General features: G+C 34.2%; 2 protein-coding genes across 4 annotated transcripts; one reads left to right on the plus strand and one right to left on the minus strand.

Moving 5' to 3' along the window:
* Window positions 1–998: 998 nt before the first annotated feature.
* On the plus strand, window positions 999–8,054 carry LOC129303422 (serine/threonine-protein kinase PEPKR2). 2 transcript variants are annotated; one of them, XM_054942713.1, is made up of 4 exons: window positions 999–1,373; window positions 1,596–2,580; window positions 3,289–3,585; window positions 7,392–8,054. In XM_054942713.1, exons 2-4 carry the CDS (start codon window positions 1,818–1,820, stop codon window positions 7,745–7,747), a joined length of 1,416 nt encoding a protein of 471 aa, XP_054798688.1. In that variant the 5' UTR covers window positions 999–1,373; window positions 1,596–1,817; the 3' UTR covers window positions 7,748–8,054. The 2 variants fall into 2 exon arrangements, with proteins under 2 accessions (XP_054798688.1, XP_054798687.1); XM_054942712.1 differs by having other exon boundaries at window positions 999–1,289.
* Window positions 8,055–21,177: 13,123 nt separating this feature from the next.
* LOC129303516 (bet1-like protein At4g14600) lies at window positions 21,178–23,753 on the minus strand. 2 transcript variants are annotated; one of them, XR_008591505.1, is made up of 5 exons: window positions 23,406–23,753; window positions 23,130–23,247; window positions 22,507–22,563; window positions 21,747–22,019; window positions 21,515–21,654 (listed from the first exon to the last, which is right to left on the minus strand). XR_008591505.1 is itself a non-coding variant. In XM_054942891.1 (4 exons), the coding sequence occupies exons 1-4, from the start codon at window positions 23,465–23,467 to the stop codon at window positions 21,493–21,495; spliced, it is 399 nt and encodes a 132-aa protein (XP_054798866.1). In that variant the 5' UTR covers window positions 23,468–23,746; the 3' UTR covers window positions 21,178–21,492. The 2 variants fall into 2 exon arrangements, 1 of the variants encoding a protein (XP_054798866.1); XM_054942891.1 differs by lacking the exon at window positions 21,747–22,019 and having other exon boundaries at window positions 21,178–21,654; window positions 23,406–23,746.
* Between the last annotated feature and the right edge of the window lie 1,019 nt (window positions 23,754–24,772).

The raw sequence follows: 24,772 nt of genomic DNA on the forward strand, positions 1-24,772 counted from the left end.
TTGCGTGCCGTCCATCCAGAGCGAGCACCAAGGAATTTGCTCACGTGTTGATAACCCTTTATTGTCCATTTCTTTGTTTTCTTTTTTGGTAGAATATTGTCCCTTTCTTTTCTTCAACAAAAACAAGAATGCCAACTCCCACGTCATCCGAAAACCCAAATAACTGGTAGCTGATCTGTCCAATGCTATAAAGTATCAGTATTTTAAATTGTCTCATATCTGTATCATATCGATATACCATATTCATTATTACTTCTTTAATAAATATTCATAAAATATATAAATATTATTTTTTAATTTAAAAAATGTTAATTTTCAATCTGTATCTAATATTTTTAGATTATGAGTCAATATTTCAAGAAAATTTTTTAAGAAGTTAAATTTTTTAAAGACCATGATGTTAAAATTTTTATTATTAATATCTTTTTTTTGGGGACATTAATGGAGATGAATAAAATCATCTTGAAGGTATTAGAGGACATTAATGGAGATGAATAAGATCATCTTGAAAGTATTAGAATTTTGGGATTGACAAATTTATGTCTTGATAAACTAGTTATAAAAGTTATCTTTTTTAAAAATGATAGCAAAAAAAGAAAAAATATTAATACTATGCCTGTTAGAAAGAAATTGATATTATTATAAAAGACTATATATATATATATATATATGTTAATTTAAATATTTTTAAATTGAAATTATATTTTTAATATTTTTATAATTTTTTATTAATATACACATATCAAAAACATATTATATCATATATTTTTAAAAATAAAAATATCTATACATTAGAAACGTATCATTTTTGATGCGCGTGCCGATGCCTATACATCATACTCCAACCCCTCAATAACCGACGGCTACTGCCACTGCCACTCTGCTTCGTTGAAGTGCCCATGATCCTGCGCGCACTGTATAATTCCCCTGGACGGAAGACATTAGGTTAACCCAACCCAATAGGCCAAGGCGTAAAGTTAAATGGAGCAATAGTCTAATTTACCCCTCCGTGAAGGAAGAGAGGAAAAGCCTGACCCCAAGGGCCAAGGCCACTGCTTGTGTCCTTTTTATCCATTGATAAATGACCGTTTACAGTCTCGGGGATTTTGCCCAATCTTCGATCGCAGATATTTAGGGTTTTCTGATGCCGATTGCCCCAAATTTTTCGTGACTGCTTTCGTCCCTAATGCATTCTCGGCGTTCTGTGAGCTGGTTTGCCACTCTCGTTCTGGTTCCGGAACAGATCGACCCGATTTCGAGAATTTGAAGGACATGGGATAATTCCAAAGGTTAGTTGTTTTCTCTACGGTGTTGTCTCGGATGTCTCCCTCAGGAATGGGTCATCACCGTTCGTGTTTAGTGTAAAGTAGATTGTAAGTATATCTTTTAACATCTCTCCGTCTGTTCATAGAGGACATGCTTAGCATGGAACTGCATTGATTATAATTTGCAAAAGGAATCAGATTCTCTGATTATTGTCTGTGTATTGTGCAATTTGGCGACGGAATTGTTTTTCATACACCGGCTTGAATTAATGCCGCCATTTGGCGCTATTATGATGTAAAAGTAATTCGGGCTTTGCTTTACTTTCTCAGAGTTGTAATAAAGGCGTAGGGATTTTCATATACCTGCTTTGCTGTGCTCTTCTGGTTTGCGCTGATTCTGGGTAATCTATCAGTAGTTGTGAATTAATTAGAAGGCATTGGACGAGTTGATCTGCTCTCGTTTCACTATAGAGTCGACCTTGCGAGCTTGTTTTGCGGCAAAATAGGACAGCTTACTGGTACAAAACTGCTTATCATCCAAGATCGGATGTTATGAGGAAGAAAAGGAAAGGAAGCGAGACAGATGCATCCTCAAATCTTCCAGAAATTTTGACTTCACATCATGGGAACCATGGATCTCTGTCATCAAACTTAAAGTCTCATTACTCGCTAGAAGATTGTTCCAGGTTGAAGAAGAGGTGTAAAGAAGATGCTGATGCAGAACCGGTTGCTTCCTGTGATAAAAGGCTCGCAGGCTTTGCCACCGCTCCGCCTTGTGGGACATCATCTTTGATTAAACCTGGAAGAGGTCTTAAGAGGAAGATAGGATGCATTGATGTTGCTACTCAAATGGGCAGGAAGAAAAAGATCGAGGATGATTATATTTTTGGTGAAACAATTGGGCAAGGCAAATTTGGATCTGTCTCTTTGTGTCGGTCCCGGCTTAGTGGAGCAGAATATGCATGTAAGACCCTGAGGAAGGGGGAGGAGACTGTTCATCGAGAAGTGGAGATAATGCAACACTTATCTGGACATCCTGGGGTTGTGACGCTGCAGGCAGTGTATGAAGAAGCAGACTGCTTCCATCTTGTAATGGAGTTGTGTTCTGGAGGGCGATTGATTGATAGGATGGTTAAGGAGGGCCCTTGTAAAGAGCAAATGGCTGCTAATGTACTCAAGGAAGTGATGTTAGTCATTAAGTATTGTCATGATATGGGAGTTGTTCACAGAGATGTCAAACCTGAAAATATCCTGCTAACAGCATCAGGAAAAATAAAGCTTGCAGATTTTGGACTGGCCATGAGAATATCTAATGGTAATTTGCAAAACCTGTATCCACGAGATTCACCCCCTTACATGTATTGTTTAGTCTCTATTAATAAAACCCTTGCTCAACTTGCCTGGTATAAAGTTCCACCAGAGTTGTTATCCCTACATAAAATGTCCAGGTAGATATGCACATATTCATATTCTGTGAATTTGTGCATGTCCATTTGTGTGTAACTGAAAATTATGGTTTCTGTTGACCTTGTGAGGAAGGGGGAAAAAGTCCTTGGGAATACACCATAATGAGTCTGGAAGTGATACAGCAGTTTTTAACACAATGCATTTTAGCAGTTTTATTAGTTAGTGAATGCATAATTCATGGCCTTCTTGGGATGCTGGGTTGCTAATTTCTCGATTCATAAGCTGATCTGTCCATGGGAAATCCAAGATGGATAGAGCCAAAGGTTTTCTCTTACATTTTCTGTGTTAATGTATTTGAGAAGTAGCTTCTTCACTACACCTTGCTTTTATGTGTACTTGCAATCTTTGTTAGAATGCCTCCGAAGAGTGCATATGTCAGTTTCAAAGTTCTCAATCCTATATGATATCCATTTTGTCTGAATCCCATGTTCAAACATCTGGAAATATCAAACTGTGGAATCAACGACATTGCTTCCTTATTGACATACAACTCTGTTATCTTTCCAAAACCCTGGTTATGCCTCGTTAGTTAATTAATTAAATATTCAAATTTCAGGTCAGAACTTGACTGGTTTGGCCGGAAGCCCTGCGTATGTTGCTCCGGAGGTATTGCTGGGTAGCTATTCTGAGAAGGTGGATGTGTGGAGTGCTGGAGTTCTCCTGCATACTCTGTTAGTTGGCTTTCTTCCATTTCATGGAGATTCGCTGGAAGCTGTCTTTGAAGCTATTAAGAATGTCAAACTAGATTACCAAAAGGGTATGTGGAATTTGATATCTAAGCCTGCCCGAGATCTTGTTGGGAGGATGCTGATGAGGGATGTTCAAGCAAGGATAACAGCTGATGAAGTACTTAGTAAGTTCCTCCCCATAGTATTAGTATAGTACTTTGTCTCAGATTGCCCTCTTTATCTGTGTTCTTTGATAATGCATGCACATTATTGACTGTATATATCAATATAATAGTCATCATTAACACATCAATATAAAATAGAAAACATTATAGTTATTTGCGATATTACAAGTCAAATCCTAATTTCTCAGATTTTATGCTACACACTACAAATGTGTTTGGATTTCATATCAATTAGTTGATAAGTTAAAATAATAGAAGTAATGGATTTTTTAAAAAAGGAAATCTGAGTTCTCCAGAATATTATTTGTATTCGAAGGATTCATGGGACGAGGATTTAGCATTTTTAGAGACTTGTCGTAGTATGTTAATGCCGCCTATGTTTATAGCCGATCCCAAGCTTGGGTAAAGGAGGAGGGTTGTGTTAGGCCATCAACAGCCAATGTAAAACTTTGTTGAATCTATCATGAACATGGACAATAGACGTTATAATGTTAATGCTAGGTCGTTGCCCGTAAGTAACGCGCTGTATGGCTCGAGTACAGTGATAAGTGAGTTAGAGCCGCTGCATCGGCGCCTAGATGTAGTGTTAAATGAGCAAGGGCTATCGTGTCATTCTGGACGCACGCGGCTAAAAAAGTTAGTCCATAAGAGCAAAATTAGATTTGGTACTTGGAATGTTGGGACACTAAATTGTAGATCTGTAGAGGTTGTAGGGGTTATGATTCAAAGGAAAATCAATATCCTTTGCCTGTAAGAAACAAAATGGCGTGGAGAAGAAGTTAAGGATATTCAAGGTTTCAAACTTTGGTATACAGGAAAAGTAAGTGCACACAATGGAATAGGCATCATTATAGATAAGGAGTGGAAGAAGAACGTTGTAGAAGTTAACAGAATTGGAGACAAAATTATTTCCTTAAAAATGATAATTGGACGTGAGACTGTTAATATTGTTAGCGCTTATGCGCCGCAAGTCGGGATAGAAGCCAGTCTTAAGGAATTATTTTGGGAGGATCTAGAGGGGTTGATTCGACATATACCATAGAGTGAAAAGATTTTTATTGGAGGAGACTTTAATGGGCATGTTGGGAGGGAAGCTGGTCAGTATGCGAGGGTGCATGGTGGTTTTGGTTTTGGAGAGCTAAACAATGAAGGACAAACTTTTCTTGATTTTTCATTGGCGTATGATTTTAAGATTGCCAACACTTGTTTCAAGAAGAGAGATGAGCATCTCATCACTTACAAAAGTGGAGCCTCAAGGTCACAGATTGATTTTCTTTTGGTTAGGAACACAGATAGAAGACTTTGTAAAAATTGTAAGGTGATCCCCAGAGATACTGTAACAACACAACATAGGGTCCTAGTCTCTGATGTGTGTATTATGAGTAAAATCCAAAAACGTCGACAAGTAATAACACCAAGGATTAGGTGGTGGCAATTAAAAGGTGAGAAGCAAGATATTTTCAAGCGAAATCTTTTGGATAAAGGAATTTGGGAATCTCAGGGAAGTGCTAACATCATATGAGAGGATATGGCTAAAAAGATACGGGAGGTTGCAAAAGTAGTTTTGGGAGAATCGAAAGGTTCTGGTCCGAGAGATAAGGACTCTTGGTGGTGGAATAATAGTATACAGGACAAAATCAAGTATAAGAAGAACTGTTTTAAAGCCATACATTTGTGTAACAATGAGGAAAATTGGGAGAGGTACCGTATGGCTAAGAAGGAAACTAAGAGAGCTGTGGGTGAAGCTCGTTCTAAAGCTTTTGAAGAATTTTATAAGAACCTTGAAACGAAGAAAGGAGAGCAAAATATTTATAAGATTGCCAAAAGTAGGGAAAGAAAATCAAGAGATCTAGAACAGGTAAGGTGTATTAAGGATGAAGAGGGAAGAATTTTAGTTACAGATGATGAAATTAAAAATAGATGGGAGACTTACTTTTCTAAACTTTTCAATGATGGAGAGGATTCATCTAGTAACTTGGAGGATTTAGTAACTGGTGAAGGAGAACAAAATTTGTCATTCTATTGAATAATACGTGATAAGGAGGTAAAGGAAACTCTTAAAAAAATGACAAATGGTAGAGCCAACAGACCTGATTGTATACCTATCGAAGCGTGGAAATGTTTAGGTGAAGAAGGGGTGAGATGGTTAACTAAGTTATTTAATATAATTTTACGGTCCAAGAAAATGTTTAATGAGTGGAGGAGAAGTACATTAATTCCTATTTATAAAAATAAAGGAGATATTCAGAATTATACTAACTATAGAGAGATTAAACTCATGAGCTACGCAATGAAATTGTGGGAGAAAGTAATTGAACACAGGTTGAGATTGGAGACAAGTATTTCTGAGAATCAATTTGATTTTATGCCAGGTAGATCAACTACAGAGGCGATTTATCTACTAAGGGGATTAATGGAAAAGTATCGTTGTAAAGATAAAGATCTACACATGATTTTTATTGATTTGGAAAAAGCTTATGACTGTATACCAAGAGAAGTGCTTTGGAAAGCGTTGGAAAAAAAGGGAGTATGGATTGCTTATATTAAAGCCATACAAGATATGTATGAGGGGGTAAAAACTAGTATAAGAACACCTAGTGGTCAAACAAAGGATTTTTCTATAAAGATTGGACTACATCAGGGATCATCTCTGAGTCCTTATTTGTTCAACTTGATTTTAAATGTTTTGACGGAACATATTCAAGAGGAAATCCCGAAATGTATGCTCTTCGCGGATGATATAGTTCTTATAGCAGAGACAAGAGAAGAGGTTAATTGTAAACTTGAGTTATGGAGGAGGACATTGGAGTCGAAAAGTTTTCGTCTGAGTAGAAGTAAGACGGAATATTTATATTGTAAATTGGGTAAAGGAATATTCGACAATAATTTGAAAGTGAAATTGGGAGATCAAATTATACCTCAAGTGGAAAAGTTTAGATATTTGAGAGTCATTATTCAAAATAATGGCGAAATCAGTGGAGATATTTCACATAGAATTCAAGCTGGGTGATTTAATTGGAGAAAAGTTAAAGGAGTTATTTGTACCCGTAAGGTGCCTAATAAACTTAAAGGAAAGTTTTATCGCACTGCTATCAGACCGGCAATGTTATATAGTAGTGAATGTTGGGCTCTAACGGGACAGCAAGAGCATAAAGTTAGAGTAGTAGAGATGAGAATGTTACGATGGATATGTGGACATACACGTAAAGATAAAATTTGAAATGAGCACGTATGCGAAAAAGTGAGGGTGGCACCTATTGAGGAAAAAATGGTAGAAAATCGGTTGAGATGGTTTGAGCATGTACAAAGAAGACCAAGGGAGGCACCAGTGAGAAGAGTGGAACATATAACTTTGAGTCCGATTAAGAGAGGTAGAGGAAGGCCTAAGAGAACACTCTTGGAAGTTGTTGAACGCGATCTCTTAATTAATAATATTCCTAAAAGCTTGATAAATGAAGAGCAAATGACGTCTTGTAATCCATGTAACCGACCCCACCTAGTGGGATAAAGGCTTCTTGTTGTTGTTGTCGTCGTCGTCGTCGTTGTAGTTGGTTATTTATGTTTTTTTCCCACTTTTTTTTTCAGTTAAAAATATGTTTTGTCTTTTCTGATAATAGTGACGCTGCTGTTCACTTGACACATATACTTGGGCTTAACGCTGTGATTCCTTTGATAATATTTCATCATGCACGGTGTTTTAGAAAAAGAAGGGCCAAAGAAAAGCAAGACAAACTTTTAAAAACTGTTTGATAGTGGACGTCTCAACTTGTCTTCATTTAAGTTGACACTCTGATTCCGTGATTCAGGGCATCCATGGTTGCTATTCTACACAGAACCTACTCTAAAAAAACTGCCCATCAGAACAAGGTTGAAGCATCAAATGGGAGCCACTTGCCGCCAGTTTGTTGCACCTGGACAAAGGTCTGGAGGAGACAAGATAGACAATGGTTCCCTTGGTGAAATTTCAAGCCCGCTTTCATCCTCGGAGAGTAACAATTCAGAAGATGAGGACGATGGTGTGTTGATTGATGTGCTGGCATCTGCAATTTCACATGTGAGGATATCAGAACCCAAGAGAAGCAGGTTGTGTGGACCAACAGGTCCAATAGATCAGCAAGGATCATCTAACATGAAGGCTAACAACCTCTGTAAAGCATTTTGACCGACCAACTGACAGGCTGGCACCACTATACCACTATCTTGATTGCTTTCGGCTGGGGATTTTAATTACACTTTCTCCACCACTAGCATCTGTGGGCAAAGTGGATTACTCGCTGACATGACGACCCATATATGTTGGCCTGGGAGCCATTTCCTCACCGAGATTCTCTAGGGTGAGATCTAATTGCAATATCGTATTTGTTTTCCTTAGCCCCTTCACTCATATATTCTGATAATTAACTGGAAAAACCCAGATGGTTGTACAGCGTATGTAAATAGATTGTTAATATAGCACTTGTTGGCCTTTGCTTTTGGCGCTGCCACGGTGTCAGTTAGATGTTTAAATAGCTGCATGTAATCTTTCTTGCCTGAAGTCTCTGTTCTTTTCTTTTTCTATCCCCGAGCTCTGGCCGTGTGATTCCAAAAGAAAAAAAAAAATTGTACATGGTCGATTATAAATGCGTGCAAGTATTCATAAGGAAAAAAGCTGGGTCTAGCATCTCTAAGGTTAACATTGTTGTCTCGGTAAATGCTAAAAGTATTATATTTTAGTATTATTATGTTATTTATGCTGTACGAAAAAGGTAGTAGCTTAGCTTTCTTAACACAGGAAAACAATACATGTATGAATTAACCTATTTTTAAGCTAGCAATTCATGCGTATGTTTAATTGCTTGAATGTTAACTTAAGCTAGTTTGTTATATTTGTTTCAAGAAAAAGTTAAAAAAATATTTGTAATATAATTATTTGTTTAAACCAACTAATTTTGAATATCATGACATTTCAGCCAAACTGAAAAAAAAAAAAAAGAGTACAACAAGTCTTATTTTACCAAGTGATGTCAGCAATATCAATTATATGATGCTATTGTGCTTTGTTACTTATTAAACTTTTAGAAATATTGTTGATTAAGAGGTCTCAATCAACAACTTTTAAAATTATTTTTGACTTTTCTTTGCTCTTCTTAATAGGGTTCAAAATTATCTATTTTACTATCCTCACAAGTGTCTCCTGTGATCTTTTTTGTATATGTTCAAACCACCTCAAACGATTTTCTACTATTTTTTCTGTAATAGATGCAACGCCTACTTTTTTCTATATGCGCTTCTTTCTAATTTTTTTTTATGTGTATGTCCACACATTTATTTCAATATTCATCCTCGCTACTCTAATTATATACTCTTGCTGTTTCATTAAAGTCTAACATTTACTACTATATAATATTACTGGTCTTATAACAATTCAATAAAACTTCCCCTCAAATTTATGAGATACTTTACGATCGTAAATAATTCTTTTAGCTTTTTTTTAATTAAACCACCTAATTTGTATCCTATGTACAATATCTCCATCAATTTTTCTATTATATTGAATAATTCCTTTAGCTTTTTTTTAATTAAACCACCTAAACTTTTTCACTTGAGATATAATTTAATCACTTAATTTTAATTTCAAATTACTACTCACTGACTTTTTATAAAAATTATAATATAAATATTTCATCTTACTCTTACTCAAGCGAAAACCTTTTGACTCCAATGTCTTCCTCTATAACTCAAGTTTGCAATTAATCTCTTCTCTTATCTCTGTAAGAACAACTATATCATCTGTGAAAATCATACACTTAGAAATTTCTTCTTGAATATGCTCAGTCAAAACATCTAAAATTAAGTTAAACAAATAAGGACTCAAAGATGATTCCTGATGCAGCTCTATATTTATAGGAAAGTCTTTTGTTTTGTCGCTAGACATTCCTATACTAGTTGTTGCCTCCTTATACATCTCTTGGATAGCTTGAATATCGGCAACTCAAACACCCTTCTTTTTCAACGCTTTCTAAAGTACTTCTTTTGGTACATGATCATAAGCTTTTTTCAAATAAAAAAAAACTATATGTAAATCTTTACTTTTGTATAAATACCTTTTCATCAATCTCCTTAGAAGATAAATTGCATCTGTAGTTGCCTTACCTGGCATGAAGCCAAATTAATTCTCAGAAATACCATTTTCTTATATTAACATATGTTTAATCACTTTTTCACATAACTTCATTGTATAACTCATAAGTTTAATGTAAAAATTTGTAAATACAATCTCATTAGAAACCATGAATCAAGATAATCATGGTATTAACCCACAAGAAACTACTGCATTTAAAATTTGTAGAAAATGGGATCCTAATTTTTCATAATTCAAAAATAGATCAAAACCACTTATTAAACATTTAATTAGAGTAATGATTCAAAAGCATAGGATATCTCAGAGGAGTGAACTGGTTCGAAAATAGTTGGAAAACATTAAAGACTAAAAAACAAAGTAGTGCATTATGGCTTTGTGCATATGCGTCATGGCTGTTGTTCTTTGTGCCAAGCATCGTGGTGTGTTGCATGCTTTTGACAGCAAATTTACTATCATTTGACAGCAAATTTGGGCAACTTTCAACACACCTCATTTCTCCATCTAATGTCTAAATGAGATTATCTAGGTGTCTACGAAAGCTTTTTTCTCTAACTAATTAAAGGCATGAGTTTTACTTCCAAATCAAATCACATAAAAAGTTAGATATCCAAACACATTTTTACAACTTTCACAATTAAAGGGTGTCCAAACCCCTATACTTGTGTCAAAAGCTATTCTTAATACCCAGAACACAGTCAGAGGACTCAGAACTCCCTATATAACACACCACACACACATAATTCCAAGCATATCAAAATTTTACTTCTCAATCCCTTAATACCAAAACAGAATAGGGAGGTTTTAGCATTGCATATTCCATTTAAGATTCACAATTAAAATCAAATCAATAATCTTACACTTGTACTAGTATTTTGACCTTATTAAACGCTTAAACAACTCACAACTAACAACTTAGGGCCTAAAATGCAATCCAAAAATCATTAATAACAATATAGTACAAGTGTATGTAAAAATATATCCTAATTGACAATATTTAATCTATTACACAAAACAAATGAGAATGAGAAGCTTTATAGTAGGAACCTAGGATTCCTAAGCCTTTGTAGCTTTTTTCATTTCTACATTAGAGCTAGAACCTGTAAAATATTAAAAGAGAGGGGTGAGTTTAGCTATTCAATAACTAAATTACACTTACCTTATGCAATTGTATATCAATTACATAAACACACATAAATGAAGATAATTTTCCCAATATATATACACTAATACATGTAAAACAAATTGTCATATTTCAGTTTAACTCATTTTCATAACTTTTATCTCGAATCATGTGGCACATTGCCACAAGACACACAAACAAGTGACAATGATCCAATTTATTATCATGACTTGTCACAAACTTTAACAGCCATGTGATACGTTAGGTAAATACATATGTATGATCAAATCATCCTTACATCCTCCTTTTATTTTTTGAATGAAATTGTGGGCTATAATATCAATCAGGACTTCATCCATATAACTGGACTACCAAGCTTACTAATTGTGAGGTGTGACCTGGCTAAAAATCACAACACTCACTCTCAAGCCACAACTTTTTTCCACTCTCAATTGCTGGAGTGTCGTATACCTTAAGCTAACTTCCTCGACAAATTGATAGAAATAGCTAGATTCTAGTCTCTCAATAAACTATGGGACAATCTCTCAATAAACAGTGAAACAAGGTTATGCCTATATGCACCAAAAGGCAACCGTATATACCATATAAATTTTATCTACTCCTCTTCCTAAGCAAACTCTTACCAACAAATTATGCAGCTCTATATTTATAGGAAAGTCTTTTGTTTTGTCGCTAGACATTCCTATACTAGTTGTTGCCTCCTTATACATCTCTTGGATAGCTTGAATATCGGCAACTCAAACACCCTTCTTTTTCAACGCTTTCTAAAGTACTTCTTTTGGTACATGATCATAAGCTTTTTTCAAATAAAAAAAAACTATATGTAAATCTTTACTTTTGTATAAATACCTTTTCATCAATCTCCTTAGAAGATAAATTGCATCTGTAGTTGCCTTACCTGGCATGAAGCCAAATTAATTCTCAGAAATACCATTTTCTTATATTAACATATGTTTAATCACTTTTTCACATAACTTCATTGTATAACTCATAAGTTTAATGTAAAAATTTGTAAATACAATCTCATTAGAAACCATGAATCAAGATAATCATGGTATTAACCCACAAGAAACTACTGCATTTAAAATTTGTAGAAAATGGGATCCTAATTTTTCATAATTCAAAAATAGATCAAAACCACTTATTAAACATTTAATTAGAGTAATGATTCAAAAGCATAGGATATCTCAGAGGAGTGAACTGGTTCGAAAATAGTTGGAAAACATTAAAGACTAAAAAACAAAGTAGTGCATTATGGCTTTGTGCATATGCGTCATGGCTGTTGTTCTTTGTGCCAAGCATCGTGGTGTGTTGCATGCTTTTGACAGCAAATTTACTATCATTTGACAGCAAATTTGGGCAACTTTCAACACACCTCATTTCTCCATCTAATGTCTAAATGAGATTATCTAGGTGTCTACGAAAGCTTTTTTCTCTAACTAATTAAAGGCATGAGTTTTACTTCCAAATCAAATCACATAAAAAGTTAGATATCCAAACACATTTTTACAACTTTCACAATTAAAGGGTGTCCAAACCCCTATACTTGTGTCAAAAGCTATTCTTAATACCCAGAACACAGTCAGAGGACTCAGAACTCCCTATATAACACACCACACACACATAATTCCAAGCATATCAAAATTTTACTTCTCAATCCCTTAATACCAAAACAGAATAGGGAGGTTTTAGCATTGCATATTCCATTTAAGATTCACAATTAAAATCAAATCAATAATCTTACACTTGTACTAGTATTTTGACCTTATTAAACGCTTAAACAACTCACAACTAACAACTTAGGGCCTAAAATGCAATCCAAAAATCATTAATAACAATATAGTACAAGTGTATGTAAAAATATATCCTAATTGACAATATTTAATCTATTACACAAAACAAATGAGAATGAGAAGCTTTATAGTAGGAACCTAGGATTCCTAAGCCTTTGTAGCTTTTTTCATTTCTACATTAGAGCTAGAACCTGTAAAATATTAAAAGAGAGGGGTGAGTTTAGCTATTCAATAACTAAATTACACTTACCTTATGCAATTGTATATCAATTACATAAACACACATAAATGAAGATAATTTTCCCAATATATATACACTAATACATGTAAAACAAATTGTCATATTTCAGTTTAACTCATTTTCATAACTTTTATCTCGAATCATGTGGCACATTGCCACAAGACACACAAACAAGTGACAATGATCCAATTTATTATCATGACTTGTCACAAACTTTAACAGCCATGTGATACGTTAGGTAAATACATATGTATGATCAAATCATCCTTACATCCTCCTTTTATTTTTTGAATGAAATTGTGGGCTATAATATCAATCAGGACTTCATCCATATAACTGGACTACCAAGCTTACTAATTGTGAGGTGTGACCTGGCTAAAAATCACAACACTCACTCTCAAGCCACAACTTTTTCCACTCTCAAATTGCTGGAGTGTCGTATACCTTAAGCTAACTTCCTCGACAAATTGATAGAAATAGCTAGATTCTAGTCTCTCAATAAACTATGGGACAATCTCTCAATAAACAGTGAAACAAGGTTATGCCTATATGCACCAAAAGGCAACCGTATATACCATATAAATTTTATCTACTCCTCTTCCTAAGCAAACTCTTACCAACAAATTATGCAATGTACAATGCTCACTCTTTTTACAATTTCACTAATTTAATACCAACACATTGGGCTTACAATAATATACTACCCAAGTAAGCATCAATATTATTTACACAAATCCTTTCAACTCAACTCTTAATCATAAAATGCATTTTCAATCCTCATCTAGCAACAATAGAGTATTCACCTTTCAATACACCCATATAACCATAATATCACACATTATGTATCAAAGTTTTAATATTATTTTGAGTTTAACTCTACATTATGGTTAAATCAAAGTCTATACACTAACATAGGGCTTATGACGTGTTTCTACATTTACAAACTTCAATTATGCATGCAAATAAACCTATTTTTCACATTAAAATTCAATTAATAGACAATTACCCAAAGTAGGATTTTCCTGGTTATCTCAAATCTTTGAAAGGTCAAAGGTTTACTCCTCAAAATATGCTTCCAAGCTTGCTTTCTAAGAAAAATGCGATGCTCGAACGATTAATATACAATTAATCAAGTCTAACTTATCAACGTTATCAAATACACATTTTTAAGCTTTCACTTTCCACTTCTAAAATACCCAATACCTTCATTCCTTATATTTAGGCTTACCCATTGGGTATATTAACTCTCTTGAGCTCCCAATAACTTTACTAAAGCTTTACATTGTCATTAATAGCTCAACAACCTTCAATTTTTCATATTTAATGTCCATTTTTTAGATATTAATGACTCCCAACCATCATTAATGTTTAAAACCTCTCATTAATAGTTTCATCCACTAAAATAATTTCTATTAACTCTATTTAGGTCAATAAATTTGAATCCATAATCTATATGGATAGAAAATGATCTTTCACTATCAAATCCTAACCAAAACTTCAAGAAAATAGAGGAGAAAGGAAGGAAGGCATGTAGGACACTTTAGGTGTTTTCTAGCTCTAAAATGCTATCAAACCTTCAAGGTAGTAAATTCTAGTAGAATAAAAACAAGCTCCTTCATTTTTCCCCTTCTTCCTTTTTTGTTTTCCTACTAGCTTCACAATTAAATGCTGAAAAAAATGTGATTGTGCCACAGCGTAGGTTGCTTGCGCAGTGGTATGTGGCATAAAGAGGTTCTTCCTCTCTGTTTAGTCCATTGTGCCATGGTGGATCATGTACATGTCATGGCGCATGGCATAGAACCGCACACCATTTTTTCTCTCTTTTTTTAGCTTACATGGCCTACACTCAACCTCGAACCTACATTCTAATGTTGTTAACAAGCTCGAAAGGTTCTTCAATCATCTATAACCACTCCCTTCATTATTCTTATTTAATTAAATTAAACTTGATTAATCCCTTAATAGCCGTGGATTAAAACTTGGGATGTTACATTTAATCCCTCTATAGTTAGTACAATTTTGAATATCCCTTTTATTTTTGTAAATGAGAACTAAGGTACTTCTCCTCCAATTGTCAGGCATTCTCTCGGACTGTAATCTCATTAAATGACTTAGTTAACCATTGCATCCTTTCTTCACCCAAACATTTTCACATTTCAATAGGAATACAATCAGGTCCATTGACTCTACCATTTGCCATTTTTTTAATAACTTTCTTTACCTCCCAATCGCATATTCTTCTATGAAATGACAAATTTTGTTCTCCTTCAGGGACTACAAAATCCTCTAAGTTAATTGACAAACCCCCACCATCATTGAAAAATTTAGAAAAGTAAGTCTCTAAGTTGTCTTTATTATCCCCATCTATGACCAAAACATTTCCCTTTTCATTCTTTATACATCTTACTTGTTCCAAATCTCTTAATTTTCTTTCCTTACTCTTAGCAATTTTATAAATTTTTCATTCCCTATCCTTTATCCCAAGATCATTATAAAACTCTTCAAATGCTTTAGAACGAGTTTTACTCACCACCTTCTTAGTTTCCTTTTTAGCCATATGATACCTTTCCCAATTTTTATTATTATTGCACAAATGGATGGCTTTAAAACATAACTTCTTATATTTGATTTTTTTCCCATATACTATCATTCCACTACCAAGAATCATTATCTTTCATACCAAAACTTTTTTATTCTCCCAAAACTTCTTTTGTAACCTTCCTTACTTTCAATCATATCCTCCTGTAAAATGTTAGCTGTAAACTTCGAGATAAATAAGAAAGGTTACCCTCATTAATCCATCATAATCTCTCAACATCACAATAATTAGTTGTAAAATCTTCTAGCAAGTTGTAATACTCCTCTACTTATTAACTCTATAAGCACCAAAACTTATGTAATCATGGAACTAATCCAATTAAATTACTAATTTTGTAAAAAAAAACATAAATAGAGATCTCAAGTTTTTCATAATATTAAAACACTCCTGTACGCATTTAATATTTATAAATTAGAGTTTAAATCATATGCGGAAGCCTGAAATTCACAACAAGTCACTACATTTGCAAAAGGAGCAAGAAACATCAATTCTCTAAAACATCATTGTGCGTCATGGCTCATCATCCTCTATGCCACCTGAGATGAACTTATGACCCATCCTAATTCTCATTATGACATCTGATTGAGGTAATCTAGGTGTCTATAAAAAATTTTCTCCTAGCTCTAGCTAATGGCACAAATTTTACAATCACATTATTTTTCTATAAAAAGTTAGACACCCAATAAAAAACTCACTCCTTTTTTCACATAAACACACAACTTGGGTGTTCAAACTATAAAGTGCCAAAACCCTACACCAACCCCTAAACTACACTCAATAGACCATTACGAACTCGTGCAACACACCACAGTCAATCCAACACATATAATTCATAATTTCCATACTCAACCCCTTAATTCATGAAAAATATGTAAGAGAATTAACTTTGTATAAATCTATCAAATATTCATTAAAGTCAACCAAATACACCTTACCCTACTTACACTGGTATTTTAGCCCTATCAAGCTTTACAACCCCATCATAAATAAACCCAGGGCACAAAATACATTTCAAACATCAAAATATAAGTGCAAATAGTCAAAATAGATTATGCTAACCTAGTTGGCAAATTAACAGTTGAAACACATAAAAAGTAAATCAACAAGCCTACTGATAGGATTTACACACGATCTTAGGCCTCTGATCATTTTTCTCAATCTTGATCCGATGAGTTAGGTCCTGTAATGTTAAGAAATGAGGGAAGAGTACAATCATTCAATAACCAAGGTCAATCTAGCCTATATAGTTGCATATTAATTAATTACATATGTAAATGGCAACAATTATGTTTACCATATGCATATATGATGAATATAGCCTCAGCCACAAAAATAACAATCATGTGACCAGGCATACAACGTAAATCATCAAATGTATCTCAATTATGCATATCATGAGGTCGCAAAAATAACAATCAGGCATCCCTAATTAAAACACGCTGGACTACAATGATTGTCAATCATGTGGCTAGGAATAGAATGTATTATTAATGCTAATCTTATAGCCTCTTGATACTTTCAACATGAAACTGATGGCTATCCAGTGGCTACATCCATAATTCAAACTAACTCAACCTTTCACTCATAAGAGCTATCAAGCTAGGATGAACCCATTCACTTGTGATCCATGGTTTTCTCAAATACTAATAACTATGGAGTGTCGTACCTCTAATCTAACATTCTCATGAACCGTTGAAAACTAGTTAGGTTTAAGTCTCTTGAAGAACAAGTGGGATAGGCCCTAATCAACTATAAGACAATGACTACCTCATGATTCCAATGGTCGGTATTGATGTAAGCTTCTGATTTCAACAGTAAGCCACCGTTATCATGTGGATTTACCAATCTATTTCTCTCCTTAAAGGTAAACTCTCGCCAAATGATCATACCATGCAAATATTAACACATATTATGCAATTCTACCAATAATAATGTCATATCTCATTCATAACCATATTTTCTCTATTATACAACACACATCTCCACATGCTAGATATAACAAGTTATTCATTTTTATAAATACATGTACCTAATCATTAACATTGGTAACATATGTATACATGCATATTGTCTTCAATAATCTAACACAAATTCACACCACAAAATTCATTACATTGCAAACATTTGCATCAATAGGTCTTCAAGTACTCAATAAATTTCAAATTATGTAGTTCAACTAACAAATAATTAACATAGTACAGATAAGATTTTCCCTTAAACTTTTAAAAAATTAAAGATTTACTCCCTTAAAATACAAATTTTCAAAGCTTTTTTTAAATCTTGAATGGTGCCAATTTGGTTAGTCTATAATAAAATTACAAGGATATTCATTAATATCCTTTTTTGAGAATTTATGAACATTCTAACTCCACATTCTCTTTTTATCAAAATTATAAATTCATTCCCAATCATACCTATTGAGTTTATTAAGTTTCAATAACTTACATTGTCATTATAAGCCAACAATCCACCATTAATGGTATTTCAACTCATCCAACTATCATATTTAATGCCATTTTCGGATATTAATGGTTTCCACCAACCAATAACTCACAAAACCACTAATACTAGGTTGAAATAGTCTAAACAACTCCCATTAACTCTATCTAAGTCAATGGGTTTGAACCTACAGTTCATATGGATCGAAAATCATCATCCCAACTCAAACCTTAACTTTAATCTTCAAGAAAAATAGAGGGAGAAAGAAAGTAGAAGGCATGTGAGACTTACATTTGATGTTAAGAGGATCCAAAATATCTCCAATGTCCCCAAATTTGTGCCCTAGCAGAGCAACTGGCGTGCTCTCATTTTCTCCTTCTCCTACTGATTTTTAGAATAGACATGAAACCATTTATGCAAAATTCTAGCCATGTACAACAACATATGCATCATGTGATGTGATGTATGACATAGAGATGTTTGTCTTTCCCTGATTGCCCTCTATGTGTCACGAAAGACGTGCTACACATCGTGGCATGTAGTATAGAGGCTCCCACTAGCTTTTCTCACCTTTTAATGCTCAAGTGGTTTGACTTTATTTTGGAACCGAATTTAGGATTGAAATCACATTCAAAAATACTTATTAGACTTCTCTGGACACACACCACATCAATAAACTTAATTACCCTAATTAAGCTTAGTTAATTGGGCTTAACTTTTTAGGATGTTATATTGGCACTTCCTTAAGACTCTAAATTCCTTCAATTAGGAGATTTTATTTGAAAATTTTTCACTTTTCACCTTTTAATTGCCATCACTTAACCCTTAGAGTTATCACTTCTTGATGCTTTTGGTTATTACTCATAATACACACATCAAGGATAAGGATCTTGTGTTGTGTCGTTACAGCATCCTCATGAATCACCTTACAATATCTATAAAGTCTTCTATTTATGTTTTTTACTGAAAAGAAAATAATTTATGACCTTAAGGCTCTACTTTTATAAGTGATGAGATACTCCTTTCTCTTCTTAAAACAAGTATTAGCAATCTTGAAATCATATGCCAAAGAAAAATTAAGAATAGATTATCCTTTATTATTTAGCTTTCTAAAACCAAACCACCATGCACCCTCCTATAATGACCTGTCTTCCTCTTGATATGACCATTAAATTCTCCTTCAATAAAGATCCTTTCATTATGTGGTATGCTTTGAATTAACCTCTCTAAGTCTTCCCAAAATAATTCCTTAAGACTAACTTCTATCCTCAGTTTGAGGTACATAAGCGTTAATAATATTGACAGTCTTACGTCCAACAATCATTTTTAAGAAAATAATTCTGTCTCCAATTCTATTAACTTCTACCATGTTCTTCTTCCACTCCTTATCAACAAGGATACCCACCCTATTGCGTGTGCTTACTTTCTCAGTATAGCAAAGTTTGAAACATTAAATATCCTTAGCTTGTTCAACAGGCCATTTAATTTCCTATAGGCACAAGATATTAATTTTTCTATGAATCATAGCTCCTACCACTTTTGTAGATTTACTAGTTAAGGTCCCAACATTCTAAGTTTCAAATTGATATTGCTCACGTGGACTAACTTCTTTAACCGCGCTCATCCAGAATAATACGGTAGCCTTTACTCATCTAGCACTACATTTGGGCAACACCTAGCTCATTTAACGCGATGGCCCTTGCACTCGAGCCATATAGCACGGACCCAGCATTAGCACAAAATATTCATGTAAGATTTAACAAAGTTTTATGTTGGCTGTTAAGGATTTAACACAACCCTTCTCTTTTATCCAGGCTTCAGACTGACTATATAACATATGTAGAGTTAAATAAAAAAAAAAAAAGAACATCAAGCTGTGAATACAAAACAAACATTACTCTCTACCCATGGTAAATTAAATATATCTAATCATAATATTATCTACCTGCGAGATAAAATAAATCAATTCCCTAAACAACTTATATACTAAAGATTGTTTTGATTGTTATCCATGGTAATATTTTTTAAATAGTGTTCTTCAAATATGAACGAAAATCGGTAGTGTACAACGGACTCAACGTTTTTTTTTTCAGGGCACTTTTTATAAGAAGAAATTGAAACATCTGTTCAGAATTGGAATAATGTACGTTCGAGGCCTCTATTATATCTTTTTCCCTTAAGCATCTATATTTACGGAAGTTTTCTATTCGATTTAATTGTAATCCTAGACACAGGAGCTAACTGAGAAATTTAATTTTGATTTTTATCTTTCAAAATTATTATTTTCTCTTAAATCATCTCTATTAATTGCACGCATTAATGTGTGTAATCAAATGGCAGCTGTGAATGTCCTTCCTTTGTTCTTAAATACAAGTCTAATCTTTATATTCCTTTTATTCTTAAATAAAAGCCTTAATATTTCCTAAATAAAATTATCTTCAATAGATGATATATATGAAAAACCAATAAAAAAAACCGTAAAATGAATTTTTAAATATAATTAATACTTGTTTTAAAAAATATTCTTTATAGGTATAATTAATACTTGTTTCTCAGCAATTGAGGTTTAAAATATTGTTGCATCATATAGAAAATACGGGAAGGAAAAATTATTTTTTACATAATAAATAATGATACCTCCTCATTTTGTGTATTTTTCAATAAAAGAGAGAGATTTACAAAAAAAAAAAAAACCAAGACACTTCTTTTTTAGAAATAACTAACTTACCTAACTTTAATAAATTAGTTGTTTAGATCTTCTTTAAAGCTAAAAACAGAGAATAATTAATTTGCGAGCTAGCAATTTAATTGAGCAACAAGTCCCTTTCTTATGCACAACTATTTTCTTATTAGCGACATTTCTATCATTTCTATTTGAGATACAGTTAAACACTTCGAGAATGTTTGGTTAGAGGAGAGAATTTTACTAAACAAGCCCTTCCCCTCCCCTTGTCCCATCCAAACAAAGGGAGGGGAGGTGTAAAGTGGAGAGGCCCCTCCCCTCCAAAACTTTCCCTCAAATTGGGGGATTTCCTCTCCCCTTCCCTCCTATTCCCTTTAACTAAACACAGCTTAAATGTAAGCATTTATTTCAACATAAAGTCAATCATTGAATTGTTACATTATGAGAGATTATCCTCTTCAATTGGAGACCCAGATTCTCTTGGTAACAAAACATGACAATTGCATCTAAATCTAAACGTTAGTTATGAGTTCAGTAATCCACTTCTACTCTTTGCATAAGGCTGCCATTATGGGTTGTGTAAAGAATTTGGAAATTGAAAAAGAAACGCCTGAGAAATATAGAAGCCAGGCAAGAGTATAATGGGTAAAGATATTCTACGATCAACACGATGAGAAGTGATATAAATATATAGGCACGACATTTAATTTGATAAAGAACCCTTCATTTAACTAAATACCACACATACGTATAAAGAAAAGAGTAAGACATGCGAACCCCTCCATAGTCATGGAAATGATCTTCACAGCAGAATCAAGCATCATGTTAGCGTCCAAGGAAGCTCTTTAGTAGTCATTCTTTCAACCTGGAAGCTGCGCATCCCTGTAGTCTTATTTTCTGGACATTTTGGACCACAGGTACACAATAAATAAACATACCAACGCAAAAACAACAACATGGAGGATATGATTTGAACCGTTTTGAACTATGCTCTTGTTCAATCTTCTCAAATTATTCTTCACCCCAGCTTGAGCCTTTATCATTGTCATTTGCTGCATTGAAAAAATACACAACCAAAATGTCAGCGAGACAGTTAACCCTATTTTTGTCAGCGAGGTGCAAAGTAATGAATGCGATTGATTACCAAATCGTTGTTCAAAAGGCTCCAAAAGCCAGACTCGGACGAATGTAAGAATACAACAGGCATTAGTTGGGAAGAAAATTTATAAGGTCAAACTTGAGTGGTTAAATATGCTTGGCAAAGCTGTGCAAGAGATTAAATTGAGAGCTAGAATGCTGTATATCCCCTCTCAATCGCAGAATGTGCCAATACACACAGAAGTCTGAACTTTTTGAGAACACCACGAACCACAGAATGGCACATATTAATATTATATACAGTCAAGCGAATCCATCTCTATAAAACAAAACCAGAAGGTACATATTACATCTCAGCTTATAATTTCCTTCATCTATAATTATCGACAGCCATCCCAAATCTATCAACAAGTTATCAAGATTCACAAATAGAACTATTTTGCTCTGGGTCAATTTTGAGAAAAGATTAATAAAATAAGATAGCTATGTGTGCAAATTTTTATGTTTTGAAATTCCTGGCATTATAACACGCGGACTCCAATTTTCTAAACGAGAGACGACAATACATATCCTGCCATGGTTAGTGACTTTGCTGTTCAAAATCCTGACACACAATATAAGTTTGAATAGTATCTCCAATTTTCCCTTTTTCGTGCCAGAAAATATCCTAAATTAATTGCTTAAAACTAAGAAGTAAATGGAATCCTTATTTCCTTCAACAGAATTTGAATTGTCTAATAAATCTTCAGTTTGAGAAATAAATGATGAAAATATGTCAATCACATATTCTCCAGTAGACAATGTACCAGCTCTTCCAAAAAGTCTTTCTGATATCTCACTTCTGTCCCTATCTCCTCAGCAACCTGCGCTAGAAAGAAAGACACGGAGCTGTATTAGAACTTGAGGAGTAAGAGAGGGAAACAAAAATTTAAGAACGTAACAAAGTTCCATTAAACTATCCGATTAAAGATAAATAATAAGCAGGATGGCATTCAACAATATGTCAAGCTAACGAGACTGAGTTCAGCTTCAGATTTCCATAATTACCTCAAACTAGCATCAGTTATCAACGATTCCACCTCATATTCCAGAAAGTGCAATACAAGAAACTTTTATAGACCCAATCTTTAGAGTTTATGTATAAAATAGTACGGTTCTCCCAGCTCATTAATCTACCGCAAAAAACAAAAAACAAAAAACAAAAATGTCCTCTCATCTGTAGCACTCGCCCAGTTTTTTAAGTGAAGGGTTTCCTCATCAATCAGGATAATTGAAACTGCACATAACAATTCATCATTCGAGCATCAATGCACATGTAGTCTAGAGCATGGTTTTGATACCTCATCATGCGTTGTTTATTCAAAAAATCAATCAAAGGAGGGAAAAAAAAAAAACAAAAGAAAGAGAACCTGAAAAATCAAGAACATACATGTCGCAGCCTCCTAACTTGGCCGTGAAGACCGCTGATCTCATCGTCCAAGTCCATAGGATCGATGCTCAATTGGATTTCATCGGAACCAGCCACCGGTCTCGTGCTAAGCCCTTGTCTGTATCGCAATATATGTACATAGGCATCAGCTACCAGTCCATGCAAATTCTTCGCAGACAACAAAAAGCAAGAAATTTTGCAGCAATCAAATTGCTCGTAACAAGACGAAGAGCTATAGAGAGAACTCAAGAGGGGAGCGAGGTACAGATATACTACCTGGATCGGTAAGGGGCCGCATCACCGTAGAAAGAACCGCCCCTGTGCGAATTGGCCGCCATTGAAGGGGAAGAAAATAGAAACTCTCGGATGAGAGGGAAGGGTGAGAAAAAGAGAGTCGGCGTCCGGAAAACAAATAACCGACGGAGACAAGCCGGCGAAATCAGAGTCGATATATTGTTTTCAACTTGTCATTCCAAAAAAAAAAGAACTCCCCGCTTTGCAAATCAAATCGCACTTCGCCGCGACCCGATCCTTTTGTTGCCAGTGCAGGATCTGCGTTTCCGCAGTCGATCGTCGCAGCGACGTTGTCCCAACTCCCAACACCAATCGACCGTCGATGCAATCTTACGGCCAGCCAAAGTCCTTCAAAAACTCAAATTTCTTTTTTAGAGAAAATTTCAACTAAGAATCAGGAATATAATTTAATTATTAATGGATCCCCAAAAAAATTTGAAATTTCAGTTTGGTTCAGAAGAATTGAAATAGAAATACTTTTAATAGTGAAAAGATTAAAGAACCCATCACTTGTTAATTTTGTCCAAAATTCAAAATCATTAGTTATTAATTTTCTTACTTCACTTATTAATTTACTAATATAAATTGTAAATTACATAACATTTGTAATGATTGCAGTTATTATCTTACAACACACTCCCTAATCACAACTCTTAATCGAAGAGCCGACTAAAGTTTATATGGTATTTAGAGTAATTAAATTAAGTGAAAGCGAGTAAAGAAAATACTATAATGAAGCTGGCAGCTAAAGAGAGGAAGAGACAATTCAAGGTCTCACTATGTTAGCTCGCCGCAACTAACACTTAGCCATGTTCACCACTGTGTACACTCTTATTTGTCGCGATGAAGAGCATAGAAACCACTCACCGTTGCACCATACACTGTGACCAACCCTTTTTTGACAAGCTTGCCACGATCAATGACAACCTTCATTGCGGTAAGCTCTATGATGACGAACTCATCTGACAATATGGTCCCATTTAACTCCTTAATCCCACAACTTTCCCCTCATACATCATACCAATATGACACAAAGCTCACAAACTTAAATTTAAGTGACCAAGTTATAGAATTTGACCTCAAACCATTCTAATGCAAAATGAGAATCCTAGGATACTGTGTGCTAACTTGAGTACTAAGACTCCATGTACAATAAGAGTGTCTCCCTTCTTAATTTCAATTCATTCACACAAACAAGCATTCTCATGAGTAAACATCATGGTCTTCATTGTAATATGCCAGGACAAGCACTACAATTTGTTATAATGCTCGAACATTTGCATGGTTAGCCTTCCTTTCAAAAATAAGGGCCAACAACCACAAAATTGCTCAAAATAACACTTACTGTA

The sequence above is a fragment of the Prosopis cineraria genome, unplaced genomic scaffold, assembly GCF_029017545.1.
Source record: "Prosopis cineraria cultivar Desert tree isolate PC_DT_omini unplaced genomic scaffold, ASM2901754v1 PC2, whole genome shotgun sequence".
NCBI lineage: Eukaryota > Viridiplantae > Streptophyta > Magnoliopsida > Fabales > Fabaceae > Prosopis > Prosopis cineraria.

What these genes read in the sequence shown, in the direction of transcription:
- LOC129303422 (XM_054942713.1), top strand. Translation starts at nt 1,818, where the DNA reads ATGAGGAAGAAAAGGAAAGGAAGCGAGACAGATGCATCCTCAAATCTT. An exon ending in GGCCATGAGAATATCTAATG is followed by an intron (nt 2,581 to 3,288) that starts GTAATTTGCAAA and finishes TTCAAATTTCAG; the next exon opens with GTCAGAACTTGACTGGTTTG. An exon ending in AACAGCTGATGAAGTACTTA is followed by an intron (nt 3,586 to 7,391) that starts GTAAGTTCCTCC and finishes TCCGTGATTCAG; the next exon opens with GGCATCCATGGTTGCTATTC.
- LOC129303516 (XM_054942891.1), bottom strand. Translation starts at nt 23,467, where the DNA reads ATGGCGGCCAATTCGCACAGGGGCGGTTCTTTCTACGGTGATGCGGCC. An exon ending in GCGGCCCCTTACCGATCCAG is followed by an intron (nt 23,248 to 23,405) that starts GTAGTATATCTG and finishes ATTGCGATACAG; the next exon opens with ACAAGGGCTTAGCACGAGAC. An exon ending in AAGACTTTTTGGAAGAGCTG is followed by an intron (nt 21,655 to 22,506) that starts GTACATTGTCTA and finishes TTTTCAATGCAG; the next exon opens with CAAATGACAATGATAAAGGC.